At 46.4% G+C, this 14,309-nt stretch overlaps 1 protein-coding gene across 1 annotated transcript in view; it reads left to right on the top strand.

Annotated features, from left to right (window-relative positions):
• CLRN3 (clarin 3) overlaps window positions 1-14,309 on the top strand; it is a 45,221-nt gene that overhangs the window by 15,648 nt on the left and 15,264 nt on the right. The window contains exon 2 of the mRNA XM_073546343.1: window positions 5,470-5,652. Within this exon, the coding sequence (XP_073402444.1) occupies window positions 5,470-5,652 (183 nt within the window). The remainder of the gene's footprint in view (window positions 1-5,469; window positions 5,653-14,309) is intronic.

Raw genomic sequence — 14,309 nt, 5'->3', positions numbered from 1 at the left:
TCTATGAGATTGGAGATGCGCGGAAAAAAAACGCATCGAAAATGCGCGTTTTTTGCGCAAAAATCAGGTGGAAAACGCGCATAAACCACGTGGAGAAAAAATGCACGTTTTCTGGGAAGGAGACCGGTTTTCATGCAGAAATTTTCTGCATACGTGGGCACATAGCCTTACTCAATGGTGGAATTAAATATACTGTTTGTTATGGTATTGCTATACATTTTGAAGGCTTTCCATAGATGAGGTTTTTGCATTACTGAAAGAATACATATTAGGTGAAAAACAAATGTAGATCTAAATCTGACCCATAAGCTTCTGTGATTTCCTAATAGACCCAACTGTCTGACACATAATAATGAATAATAAGTAATGAAAAGTTATAAAATGAGGATAGTATCGGTACTGTGAAGTGTCCAAGTCCCATGCACCATTGATAAATTCTGTTTTTGATTGGTAAGGCCTATTGGACCCCAAAACAGTGGACTATCCACGAATCCTGAGGCACCAGAGGATAATTATTAAAATTTATTCCATAATAATCACAATAATGGGAAGTCAAGGCAACATTTTCAGCCACATCTGGCCTTTTTCAAGCCATATTTTGAGGCTGAATGAATCAGATATGGCCGAAATGTTGCCTTATCTTCCTATTTTTGTGATTTTTTAATATTATAGAATATAGATCTAAATTTTTAATGATTATCCTCTGGTTCCTCAGGATTCCTGGATATTCTCAATTGACACCATCTGTAAGACATTTGTTTTTTTTTACGGATCCTGTGCAGTATTTTCTTTATATAGCGCCATCATGTTCCGCAGCACTATACAGACATTATCGGCACTGTCCCCATTGGGGCTCACAATCTAAATTCCCTATCAGTTTGTCTTTGGAATGTGGGAGGAAACCAAAGAACCTGGAGGAAACCCACACAAACACGGAGAGAACATACAAACTCCTTGCAGATGTCATCCTTGGTGGGATTTGAACCCAGGATGCTGCAAAAAACAATGCTAACCACTGAGCCACCTTGCTTCCTATTTACAGTAAAGACTGTATTAGTCACAGTGTATTTTATTTTTAAGAATTGATTAATGAAATAAATATCAAACAAGTGACATTGCGGAAGCAAAATTTTTTTTTTTTCTGGATTAAACCAATCTGAACCCAGCTTGATAATTTATCTTTACTGTCACATTCACTCCCTGACTGGTGGGCTTGAACCAGAGGGTTGTGGCCCCACTGTGCCACAAAGCAGACTACCCTGGAAGGGGAGTGACTAGGACAGCTGCCTTGGTTTTCACTGGAGCCTCTGATGGTGAGGTCAGGCTTGTGTGGCAGGCAGCTGCCAGGTGCCACTCCAGGGTGGTGTCTGGCTGTGGCTGCTGATCCCACTTGGGGAGACGGTGGCACAGCTGAGACACTAGCAGGCAGGCACGGCAGAGACATGAGCAGGCAGGTACAGCTGAGACACTGGCAGGTGGGCATGGCTGAGACACTGGCAGGTGGGCATGGCTGAGACTCAGGGCAGGCAGGCGCGGCAGAGACACAGGGCAGGTAGGCATGGCTGAGGCACGGGGCAGGCAGGCACGGCTGAGACACATGGCAGGTAGGCATGGCTGAGACACAGGGCAGGAAGGCACGGCTGAGGCATAGGGCAGGCAGGTGTGGTGTATGAAGGAACAGGTAGAGACCTGTTCACACAGTGGGTGCTAGTACTGGTTCAGACAGGAAAGAGTGGAGCATGATTGAACAGGTTTGGACCTGTTCACACAGGAGGAGCAGGTACGGGTACTGACAGGAAAGAGTGGAGTATGACAGAACAGGTTTGGGCCTGTTCACACAGGGGGAGCAGGTACGGGTACTGACAGGAAAGAGTGGAGTATGATTGAACAGGTTTGGACCTGTTCACACAGGAGGAGCAGGTACGGGTACTGACAGGAAAGAGTGGAGCATGATTGAACAGGTTTGGACCTGTTCACACAGGAGGAGCAGGTACGGGTACTGACAGAAAAGAGTGGAGTATGACAGAACAGGTTTGGACCTGTTCACACAGGGGGAGCAGGTACGGGTACTGACAGGAAAGAGTAGAGCATGATTGAACAGGTTTGGACCTGTTCACACAGGAGGAGCAGGTACGGGTACTGACAGGAAAGAGTGGAGCATGATTGAACGGGTTTGGACCTGTTCACACAGGAGGAGCAGGTACGGGTACTGACAGGAAAGAGTGGAGTATGACAGAACAGGTTTGGGCCTGTTCACACAGGGGGAGCAGGTACGGGTACTGACAGGAAAGAGTGGAGTATGACAGAACAGGTTTGGACCTGTTCACACAGGAGGAGCAGGTAAGGGTACTGACAGGAAAGAGTGGAGTATGACAGAACAGGTTTGGGCCTGTTCACACAGGGGGAGCAGGTACGGGTACTGACAGGAAAGAGTGGAGCATGATTGAACAGGTTTGGGCCTGTTCACACAGGGGGAGCAGGTACGGGTACTGACAGGAAAGAGTGGAGTATGACAGAACAGGTTTGGACCTGTTCACACAGGAGGAGCAGGTACGGGTACTGACAGGAAAGAGTGGAGTATGACAGAACAGGTTTGGGCCTGTTCACACAGGGGGAGCAGGTACGGGTACTGACAGGAAAGAGTGGAGCATGATTGAACAGGTTTGGACCTGTTCACACAGGAGGAGCAGGTACGGGTACTGACAGGAAAGAGTGGAGCATGATTGAACAGGTTTGGACCTGTTCACACAGGAGGAGCAGGTACGGGTACTGACAGAAAAGAGTGGAGTATGACAGAACAGGTTTGGACCTATTCACACAGGGGGAGCAGGTGCGAGTATTGACAGGAAAGTGTGGGGTATGACAAAACAGGTTTGGGCCTGTTCACACAGGAGGAGAACCACAAGGCTGTGGAGAAGCGTTGTAGAGCAGCAAGTGGTTCTGCAGCAGCAGAACCAGAACAAAGCAGAACTGCAAGAGTACGGAGCAAGGCAGAGCCTAAAGAGTACAGAGCTGGCAGAGTTGCAAGAGAGTGGAGCACGAACAGAGCCACAAGACTGCGGAGAAGAGTAGTAGAGCAGCAAGAGGTTCTGCAGCAGCAGAGCCAGAACCAAGCAGAACCGCAAGAGAATTGAGCAAAGGCAGAGCCTAAAGAATACAGAGCAGGCAGAGTTGCAAAATTGGAGCACAAACAGAGCCGCAAGAGTGCGGAACACAAGCAGACAGGGAGGACACAAGGAAAGACACAGCAGGGAAAGAAGCCAAAGACAAGGAGACAGACAGACAAAGGTAGTACAGAGTTCAGACAAAGTAACGGTGCGAGACAAAGTATAGGACCAAGGACACAGGGACCAGAGTATACACAGGTACAAGGCAAGGCTAGAAGCCATAGCACAGAGACCAGGATATACTGCCACCTGGAGGGCGGCAAGACAGGTACAAGACAGGGCTAGAGCAAAGACACAGAGACCAGGATAAGACAAGGCAAGGAGTGATAGCACAGTGACCAGGATATTCTGCCTCCCGGAGGGCAGACAGAGCGATACAAGGCAAGGTACAGAGACACAGAGATTAGGAATAAAGTCTCCAGAAAAGGCGAAACATAGGACAGGACCTGGCTTACTCAACAGCAAGAAACTAACTGAGTTAACACATTGCACAGGCAAGATCCACTGGGTGGAGCTGTCCTAAATACTAGAGCGCTCTTGGTAATTGGTCAGAGAACATTAGACAGGTGCCCCATGACCCCATACGAACCAGAGAGTTCTGGCACCGCACCCCTATACACACAGCCAGGAAACATGCACAGAGCAGACAGGAGATAAGAGGCACAGAGCATGGAGCTGGCAGCAGACAGAAGTCACAGCAAGGCCTGGAGCAGTGAGTAAGTTGATGTGTGGGGGATTGGAGGCCATGCAGCGATGCCAGCAGGGTTGTTACATTTACTTCCTTTTTGCTACATTAAAGTAATAAAATAGTAAAGTGATTTTTCACTTTGTACATATGACATAGCTCTGACTTATCATGGATTTAAACCAATAAACTAAAACATAATGAATCTCTCCCCTGAAATATATATATATAAATAAAAAAAAAGGGCAGCACTACCAAAATTAAAAAATTGGTGAAAAACCTATTCAGCAGTGTCCAAACAACCAAGTTAATAAATCAAGAAAAATAGGCAGCACTCCAAATTAAATGTGAAAAAAGTGGATACTTTACTGATCCTCAGGTGGCGACGTTTCAACGGTGAGTCTGTACAGGGGACAGGAGCTGTAAGGAGCTCGTCCCAAGAGCAGAGTGAAGAGAGAGGAAAGTAGAAGTTTAGGAAAGCCTGGGGATTGGAGCAGCTAAATCCGGAGGGCAGGAGACTGCAGGCCTCCTGGCCCCGTCACACACCTGAAGGCACAGCAGCATACCAGAGCCGGTGCCAACACGAAGGAGTGACACCTATAAAAGGCTCAAGCTGCCTGCCATACAGGCAAGGACTAAAGAACAGTAAGGAACAGAGGACTGAGCATAGCTTCCGGCAGCAAGGACCTCAGAGAACAGCGCAGTAAGGAGACTTCCAACACCATCTTAGGGGTACCTAAATTGCTTCCACGCTGCCCGGATCTCCATTTCCACCTGTACCAGTGCTCCGGTCTGCACCTCAGAACATCCAGTAAAGGTAAAGGAAACTGTGTCCTCAGAGTTATTTACTGCAACACCTGCCCTGCATTACATCCATCATCACCATCTTTTATAATATAATTGTCCTGGGACTTAGCGCTACCTGTGGAGAGCTGTACCAACTCTGCTGCATCACCATCAGCCCCAGTGGTCTTTTCAAGCAGCGGCGACCAACACCTTATTGCCGAGTACCACAGGTGGCATTACGAATTAACCCCTTATAAACTTTATTTCCCCCTTTTATAATCATTTTCATTGGATGCCCAGGGCCACGGACCGGGTCACTGCTGCGGTGACACATCCCCTTAATAACCGGCCCGGTACCGAGTATCCCCACGGCCCTGGCGGGCGCTCCCCTTTTTACATACGGATTGTGTATTCAGTTTTTATGTGTCTGTCTACACCTATCCTGACCTGCCTATCCTTAAATAAAGAAAGTTTATATACTTTACCCTTTGGACCTGAGATTGTCTTTTTCGGTGTTCCCCCTCTTCCTCCTTGAACTTTCATGGTTTGGACAGTTGGTCTTCACTAAGTCCTATTTATATGCTATAAGGTTCATATATATCCTTGTAATTATTTACCCTAGCATGGGATACCTACTATATATACCTTTTCACTGAACCCTTCTCTCTAGCATATCAATGTTTGTCACTAACTTCTTTCAGCACGCTCACCATGACAGATCTATGTAAACATTGATGGTGATTTGCTTTAGGAAACGAATCTCTGAATTGTTTTCTTGCCTAATGATATTTTTTTTTTTTGCCAGATTTATTAACTGAACTTAATCTTTAGTTTTTCAGGTATTGAAGGAAACAAACGGTATTAAAATCATCCACGTCTTAGTCATAATATTACTGGTTATCGGCCTTATTTCATCATTCCTGGGCTCGGTGACTACATGCCTGAACAGCGTCAGCAATCCTTATCTGACATTCCTGGGACCTCTTGGAGTTTATGTTTGGACTGGAATTAATGGTAAGTAGGTAGGATCGTAGTGAATAAATATTTTAATATTGTCTTAATAAATATTCGTTTAACTTGTAATGGATATTTTTACACTCGTCAGTAATTGTTACACCTGGCTTATTCATACTATATCTCCATCACTTTTTTTTTAGTCATCAATTACTTCTTCAGTTCTTTTTAAACTGTGGAAACCATCATCACGTTGGATTGCTATTACTGAAATATTTTATTACGGATTTGTTTTTCTAAAAAATATGCCTTGTATAACTCGGTTAACACCTGAACATCCAAATATCCCATAAATACATTTTCTTCGATAAGCCATAATATTATGATTAGTGGGGTGGAGCGGCCACAGGGTCAAGGAAATAGAGGCGTCGACAGCAGCTTTGATGTGTAGAGAAAAAATGTGAAGGAACCTTTATTATGAGAGTAGCTGGGGGTACCAAGCGGTAGACCCTCATTGATCAGGAAGTGATTGCCTATGCTAATAATATATCATTATTTCTAAATTGCTGAAAAACCCTTTTCACCCAAGAGCCCAAATAAACAACTATTAGAATGGCAAACTTAAAACTATATGTGTATTTCCTGAAAGAAGTACAGATAGTCCTTTGAAATGGTGCCTGGGCTGCCCCTTTAAGAGAGACTTGCCTGCAGCCCCTGTATGACTTTCAACTCAGGATCCGTTTTAACTGTGGGTGCCTCTCAGGGGCCACTTTGGCCTGTGTGGCCCCTCAGGGTCTGATTTGGTGGCCTAGGCTCCTCAGGGCTTGAATTGGTGGATGGATCCCTCAGGGTTTGATTTTGTGGACGGCCCCTCAGAATCCGATTTGGTTGGCGGGGCCACTCTGGGTCCAATTTGGTGGTCAGGGCCCCTCAGAGTCTGATTTGGTGGGCGGGGCCACTCTGGGTCTGATTTGGCGGGCGGGGCCACTGGGTCTGATTTGGTGGGCGGGGCTACTCTGGGTCCGATTTGGTGGGCTGGGCCCCTCAGGGTCCGATTTGGTGGGCGGGGCCCCTCAGGGTCCAATTTGGTGGGTGGGGCCCCTCAGGGTCCGATTTGGTGGGCAGGGCCCCTCAGGGTCCGATTTGGTGGGCGGGGCCCCTAAGGGTCCGATTTTGGTGGATGGGGCCCCTCAGGGTCCGATTTGGTGGGCGGGACCACTCTGGGTCCGATTTGGAGGCCAGGGTGGCTCAGCCTCTGATTTGTAGGCCAGGGTCAATCAACCTCCGATTTGGAGGCCGGGGTGGCTCAGCCTCCGATTTGGAGCCTGGGGTCACTCAGCTTTCGATTTGGCGCGCCGGCCCTTTAAGACTCATTTCGGTGCGCCGGCCCTTTAAGAATCACTTTGGCGCGTCGGCCCTTTAAGAGCCAGTTTGGCTCACTGGGCTTCTAAATCCACTTTGGCGCACATTCTCTCTCAGGGGCATGCATCATGTGATGAAGCTAGATTTGCATTTGTGCTCTGGGTTTCGCTTTAAGAGCTGAAATTATCTGGCAGAAATTGTGTCCTGGGGGGTCATGTAAGGTTCGTAGGCGTTGGCATAGTAACTGGGTCTGCCTGTGCATATCAATGAGCTTAACTGCCATTTGAATCGCCTCAGGGCATGTTTTCCCTGTGGCAACATTTTCCCATTGAAATGCATTGAGGAAAATGTTTTTTCAAACACAAATTGCGCAAAAACTACAAATCCGATCGACATGAAAATTACTTAGCATACCACTCGTGGATGCTGGCTTCGAAACGACACCTCAATGGAGTCTGTGCATGTAGCGGTTCGGGCCGCATTAATTGCGGAAAATCAACTGAATAATAAGAAGAAGAAGCAGAAGAAGAACTAGATGTGTATTTCCTGAAGGAAGTACAGATAGTGCTTTGAAATGGTGCCCGGACTGCCCCTTTAAGAGAGACTTGCCTGCTGCCCCTGCAAGACTTTCAACTCAGGATCCGTTTTAACTGTGAATGCCTCTCAGAGGCCACTTTGGCCTGTGGGGCCCCTCAGGGTCTGATTCGGTGGGTGGGGTCCCTCAGGGTCTGGTTTTGTGGGTGGAGCCCCTCATGGTCCGGTTTGGTGGGCAGGGCCCCTCAGAGTCTGATTTGGTGACTGGGGCCCCTCAGAGTCCGATTTGGTGGCTGGGGCCCCTCAGGGTCCGATTTTGTGGGCGGAGCCCCTCTGGGTTCGATTTGGTGGGCAGGGCCACTCTGGGTCTGATTTGGTGGGCGGGGCTACTATGGGTCCGATTTGGTGGGCGGGGCCACTCTGGGTCCGATTTGGTGGACAGGGCCACTCTGGGTCTGATTTGGTGGGCGGGGCCCCTCTGGGTCCGATTTGGTGCGCGGGGCCCCTCTGGTTCCGATTTGGTGGGCGGGGCCCCTAAGGGTCCGATTTGGGGGTGGGGCCCCTTAGGGTCTGATTTGGTGGACGGGGCCACTCTTGGTCCGATTTGGTGGGCGGGGCCCCTTGGGGTCTGATCGATTTGGTGGGCGGGGCCACTCTGGGTCCGATTTGGTGGGCAGGGCCACTCTGGGTCCGATTTGGTGTGCGGGGCCCCTCAGGGTCCGATTTGGTGTGCGGGGCCACTCTGGGTCTGATTTGGTGGGCGGGACCACTCTGGGTCCGATTTGGTGGGCGGGGACCCTCAGGGTCCGATTTGGTGGGCGGGGCCACTCTGGATCCGATTTGGTGGGCGGGGCCACTCTGGGTCCGATTTGGTGGGCGGGGCCACTCTGGGTCTGATTTTCTGGGCGGGGCCCCTTGGGGTCTGATTTGGTGGACGGGACCCCTCAGGTCTGATTTGGTGGGCAGGGCCACTCTGGGTCCGATTTGGTGGGCGGGGCCCCTCAGGGTCCGATTTGGTGGGCGGGGCCCCTCAGGGTCTGATTTGGTGGGCGGGGCCCCTCAGGGTCCGATTTGATGGGCGGGGCCCCTCAGGGTCTGATTTGGTGGGCGGGGCCCCTCAAGGTCCGATTTGATTTGGTGGACGGGGCCCCTCAGGGTCCGATTTGGTGAGCGGGGCCACTCTGGCTCAGCCTCCGATTTGGAGCTTGGGGTCACTCAGATTTCGATTTGGCGCACCGGCCCTTTAAGACTCATTTCGGTGCACTGGTCCTTTAAGAATCACTTTGGCGCGTCAGCCCTTTAAGAGTCAGTTTGGCTCACTGGGCTTCTAAATCCACTTTGGCGCACATTCTCTCTCAGGGGCATGCGTCATGTGAATAAGCTAGATTTGCATTTGTGCTGTGGGTTTCGCTTTAAAAGCTGATATTATCTGGCAGAATCTCTGTCCTGCTGGGGTCATGTAAAGTTCGTAGGCGTTGGCATAGTAACTGGCTGTGCCTGCGCATATCAATGAGCTTAACTGCCATTTGAATCGCCTCAGGGCACGTTTTCCCTGTGGCAACATTTTCCTATTGAAATGCATTGAGGAAAATGTTTTTTCAAACGCAAATTGCGCAAAAACTACAAATTCAATCGACACGAAAATTACTTAGCACACCACTCGTGGACGCTGGCTTCGAAACGACACCTCAACGGAGTCTGTGCATGTAGCGGTTCGGGACACATTTGTATTGCCAACTGTTTAGCAATAAGGTTCGGATACGGCTTTAACCCCTTTCTGACATCAGACGTACTATCCCGTCCATGGGACCCGGGCCCCTATGCCCATGGACGGGATAGTACGTCTAGAGCGATCAGCGGCGCCCACGTGGTGAGCGCCGCTGATCGCGGCCGGGTGTCAGCTGATTATCACCCGGCACAATGTGTCAGGGGCGGTCACGGACCGCCCCGACACGTTAACCCCTTGCACACCGTGATCAAACATGATCGCGATGTACCGGGGGTTAAAGGGAAGCATCGGCAGGGAGGGGGCTCCCTCTGTGCTTCCCTGAGCCCCCCACAGCAGCGCAATGTGCAGCGCTGCTGCAGGTGGCTCTTTCCCTACAGGCCCCCGAATCCAAGATGGCGACGGGGGCCTTCGGGGGCCTGCAGGGAGCTGGCTTACTCAGTGCCTGCAAAGCGCAGGCATGAGGAAGTCTGCAGTAGTGCCTGTGACAAATCGCTGATCTGTCACAGTGATCTGTGATGTGACAGATCAGCGATCTGTCACAGGACAGTGAAGTCCCACCTGGGACTATGTAATAAAGTTAAAAAAAAAATAAAAAAAAGTGTTAAAATAATTTTTAAAAAAATCGCCAAATAAATTAGAAAAAAAAAAAAATTCCCCTAATAAATCCATTTTTTGGAAATAAAAAAAAAGCGATCCGCCCTATAAAACTGTCCCATTAGTTAACCCCTTTAGCGAACCCCTTAAAAAATAAAAATAAAAAACGAAGCAAAAAATAATGATTTATTATCATACCGCCAAACAAAAAGTGTAATAACGCATGATCAAAAAGACGCATATAAATATCCATGGTACCGCTGAAAACGTCATCTTGTCCCGCAAAAAACGAGCCGCCACACAGCATCATCAGCGAAAAAATAAAAAAGTTACAGCTCGCAGAATAAAGCGATGGAAAGATAATTATTTTTTATATAAAATAGTTTTCATTGCATAAAACCACCAAAACATAAAAAATGACCTAAATGAGGTATCGCTGTAACCGTACTGACCCGAAGAATAAAACTGCTTTATCAATTTTACCGCACGCGGAACGGTGTAAACGCACCCCCCCAAAAGAAATTCATGAAACGCTGGTTTTTGTTCATTCTGCGTCCCAAAAATCGGAATAAAAAGCGATCAAAAAATGTCACGTGCCCGAAAATGGTACCAATAAAAACGTCAACTCGTCCCGCAAAAATAAGACCTCACATGACTCGGTGGGTCGAAATATGGAAAAATTATAGCTCTCAATATGTGGTGATGCAAAAACTATTTTTACAATAAAAAGCGTCTTTTAGCGTATGACAGCTGCCAAACATAAAAACCGCCATAAATAGTAAATCAAACCCCCCGTTATCACCCCCTTAGTTAGGGAAAAATAATAAAATAAAAAAAATGTATGTATTTCCATTTTCCCATTAGGGTTAGGGCTAGGGTTAGGTCCAGGGCTAGGGTTAGGGTTAGGGCTAGGGTTAGGGTTAGGGCTAGAGCTAGGGTTAGGGCTAGGGTTAGGGCTAGGTTTAGGGCTGAGATTAGGGTTAGGGGTGTGTTGGGGTTCGGGTTCGAGTTAGAATTGGGGGTTTCCACTGTTTGGGCACATCAGGGGCTCTGCAAATGCAACATGGCGTCTGATCTCAATTCCAGCCAATTCTGAGTTGAAAAAGTCAAATGGTGCTCCTTCCCTTCCAAGCTCTGCCAATGCGCTCAAACAGTGTTTTACCCCCACATGTAGGGTATCAGCCTACTCAGGACAAATTGCAAAACAACTTTTGGGGTCCAATTTCTCCTGTTACCCTTAGGAAAATAAAAAATTGGGGGCAAAAATATCATTTTTGTGTGAAAAAAATGATTTTTTTATTTTCACATCCGAGCGTTATAAACTTCTGTGAAGCACTTAGGGGTTCAAAGTGCTCACCACACATCTAGATATGTTCCGTGGGGGGTCTAGTGTCCAAAATGGGGTCCTTTATGGGGAGTTTCAATAGTTTAGTTACATCAGGGGCTCTCCAAATGCACATGACACCCGCAGACCATTCCATCAAAGTCTGCATTCCAAAACGTCACTACTTCCCTTCCGAGCCCCGACGTGTGCCCATACAATAGTTTTCTCCCACATATGGGGTATCAGTGTACTCAGGACAAATTGGACAACAACTTTTGGGGTCCAATTTCTCCTGTTACTCTTGGGAAAATGAAAAAATTGGGGACTAATTGATCATGTTTGTGAAAAAAATACGATTTTTTTATTTTCATGCCCTGGTATTATAAACTTCTGTGAAGCCCTTGGGGGTTCAAAAAGTGCTCTCCTCACATCTAGATAAGTTCCTTAGGGGGTCTAGTTTCCAAAATGGGGTCATTTGTGGGGGGTTTCCACTGTTTAGGTACATTAGGGGCTCTCCAAAGGCAACATGACACCCGCAGACCATTCCATCAAAGTCTGCATTCCAAAACGTCACTACTTCCCTTCCGAGCCCCGACGTGTGCCCATGCAGTAGTTTTCTCCCACATATGGGGTATCAGCATACTCAGGACAAATTGGACAACAACTTTTGGGGTCTAATTTCTCCTGGTACCCTTAGGAAAATAAAAAAATGGTGACTAAAAGATCATGTTTGTGGAAAAAATACGAATTCTTTATTTTCACGCCCGGGCGTTATAAACTTCTGTGAAGCACTTGGGGGTTCAAAGTGCTCACCACACATCTAGATAAGTTCCTTGGGGGGTATACTTTACAAAATGGTGTCATTTGTGGGGGGTTTCCACTGTTTTGGTACATCAGGGGTTTTCCAATCGCAACATGGTGTCCGATCTCAATTCCAGCCAAAAACGTCAAATGGCGCTGCTTCCCTTCCGAGCTCTGCCATTCGCCCAAATAGTGGTTTACCCCCACATGTGGGGTATCAGCGTACTCAGGACAAATTGCACAATAACTTTTAGGGTCCTGTTACCCTTGGAAAAATAAGAATTGAGGGTGAAAAGATCATTTTTGTGGAAAAAATATGATTTTTTAATTGTACGGCTGTATGTTATAAACTTCTGTGAAGCCCTTGGGGTTCGAAGTTCTCACCACACATCTAGATAAGTTCCTTGGGGGGTCTAGTTTCCAAAATGAGTTCACTTGTAGGGGGTTTCCACTGTTTTGGTACATCAGAGGCTCTCCAAACGTGACATGGCGTCCGATCTGAATTCCAGCCAATTTTGCATTGAAAAAGTCAAACGGCGCTCCTTCCTTTCTGAGCTCTGCCATGCGCCAAAACAGTCGTTCCCCCCACATATCAGGTATCAGCGTGCTCAGGACAAATTACACAATAACTTTTGAAGTTCAATTTCTCCTGTTAACCTTGGTAAAATAAAAAAAATTGAACCTGAAGCATTTTTTTTGGTGAAAAAAAGTTAGATGTTCATTATTTTTTAAATATTCAAAAAAATTCCTGTGACGCACCTAAAGGGTTAATAAACTTCTTGAATGTTGTTTTGAGCACCTTGAGGGGTGCAGTTTTTAGAATGGTGTCACTTTTGGGTATTTTCTGTCATATGACCCCTCAAAGTGGCTTCAAATGTGATGTGGTCCGTAAAAATAAAATGGTGTTGTAAAAATGAGAAATCGCTGGTCAATTTTTAACCCTTATAACTTCCTAAAAAAAAAAATTTTGGTTCCAAAATTGTGCTGATGTAAAGTAAACATGTGGGAAATGTTAGTTATCAAGTTTTTTGTGTGCCGTATCTCTGTGATTTAAGGGCATAAAAATTCAAAGTTGGAAAATTGCGAAATTTTCAACATTTTCGCCAAATTTCCGTTTTTTTCACAAATAAATGCAAGTTATTTGAATGAAATTTTACCACTATCATGAAGTACAATATGTCACGAGAAAACAGTGTCATAATCACCGGGATCCATGGAAGCATTCCAGAGTTATGACCTCATAAAGGGACAGTGGTCAGAATTGTAAAAATTGGCCCGGTCATGAACGTGCAAACCACCCTTGGGGGTGAAGGGGTTAAAGAAGGCACCACTTGGATATAACACAATTTTATTATACAGTGATTAATTTAAATGATAAAACACCAAATTAATGGAATGGCAGATATAATATTACCCTATTTTGTTAATTAATTTCATGTGAATCATACAATTATTATGAATTATAGTACATAGAGAAATAAGCATCCATACATTACCAAGTAGTATTGTGACATCACTTCTCCACTGGAGGGACCACAGTGTCAATGAGAAGGAAAAACTCTGGTCTTTTCATCACAGAAACCGTGCACCCATGATACCTTCTGGAAATGTCCCTCCCTCACTGACACAGAGTCCACCTTTTTATACACAACACTCCCACATTACAACTGTGCAGTATGTTTAGTCTGCATCAGAATCTTGAATCTGCACAAGACTTCAAGGTCTGTTTGTTATAGACTACTACAATCTTAGTGTGTTTGCACCAACCAGAGATTTGTTTGCCATTAGTATGTCTCTTAACAATAGCACAATGCATCAGGGTTGTTTTGCTACTGATTATAACCCAGGCCCTGTTTGCCTCTGGTCAACTTGTCAAAGTTGTCTATCACTGTTCAAAGTTCAACATATGTTGCTTATTACAAAGTTAACTCTTCATGCTCATAGCATAACGCTCTAAGATGGTAACATATGGGCAGCATGACTTCCATAATCACCTATTCTGAAAACTGGATACCTATCGTAACCCAGGCACACACGCATACATGTCAGATGTGTATCACAATCGGTCCTCGATTATTGATGTCATGCATGACCTTGCTACATGAGACCATAACATTTTGGTCTCTCTTGTCAATCGAGAATCATACTATTTCTGAGCACAAGACTTCCTTGTTCAAGCAGCATAAATATTCATTATCTATACAGTTGTTATTCCTATTGTCCTAACACATATGTAAGAATACATCACACAGAATTAGTTGGAAAGCTCCTTCCCATCAACCACCCCCCAATTGGCAGGGTATAGTAAAGAGAAAGTATTCAGTCAAAGCAAATATCACTTGTGTGCAAATCAGGATAAGGAATCTTTGAAAC

Source organism: Dendrobates tinctorius, unplaced genomic scaffold (genome assembly GCF_039654945.1).
Source record: "Dendrobates tinctorius isolate UK_male_01 unplaced genomic scaffold, ASM3965494v1 ptg000147l, whole genome shotgun sequence".
Classification (NCBI taxonomy): Eukaryota; Metazoa; Chordata; class Amphibia; order Anura; family Dendrobatidae; genus Dendrobates; species Dendrobates tinctorius.
Note: the sequence above shows the minus strand (reverse complement) of the source record. Positions and strands in the feature narration are given on the sequence as shown.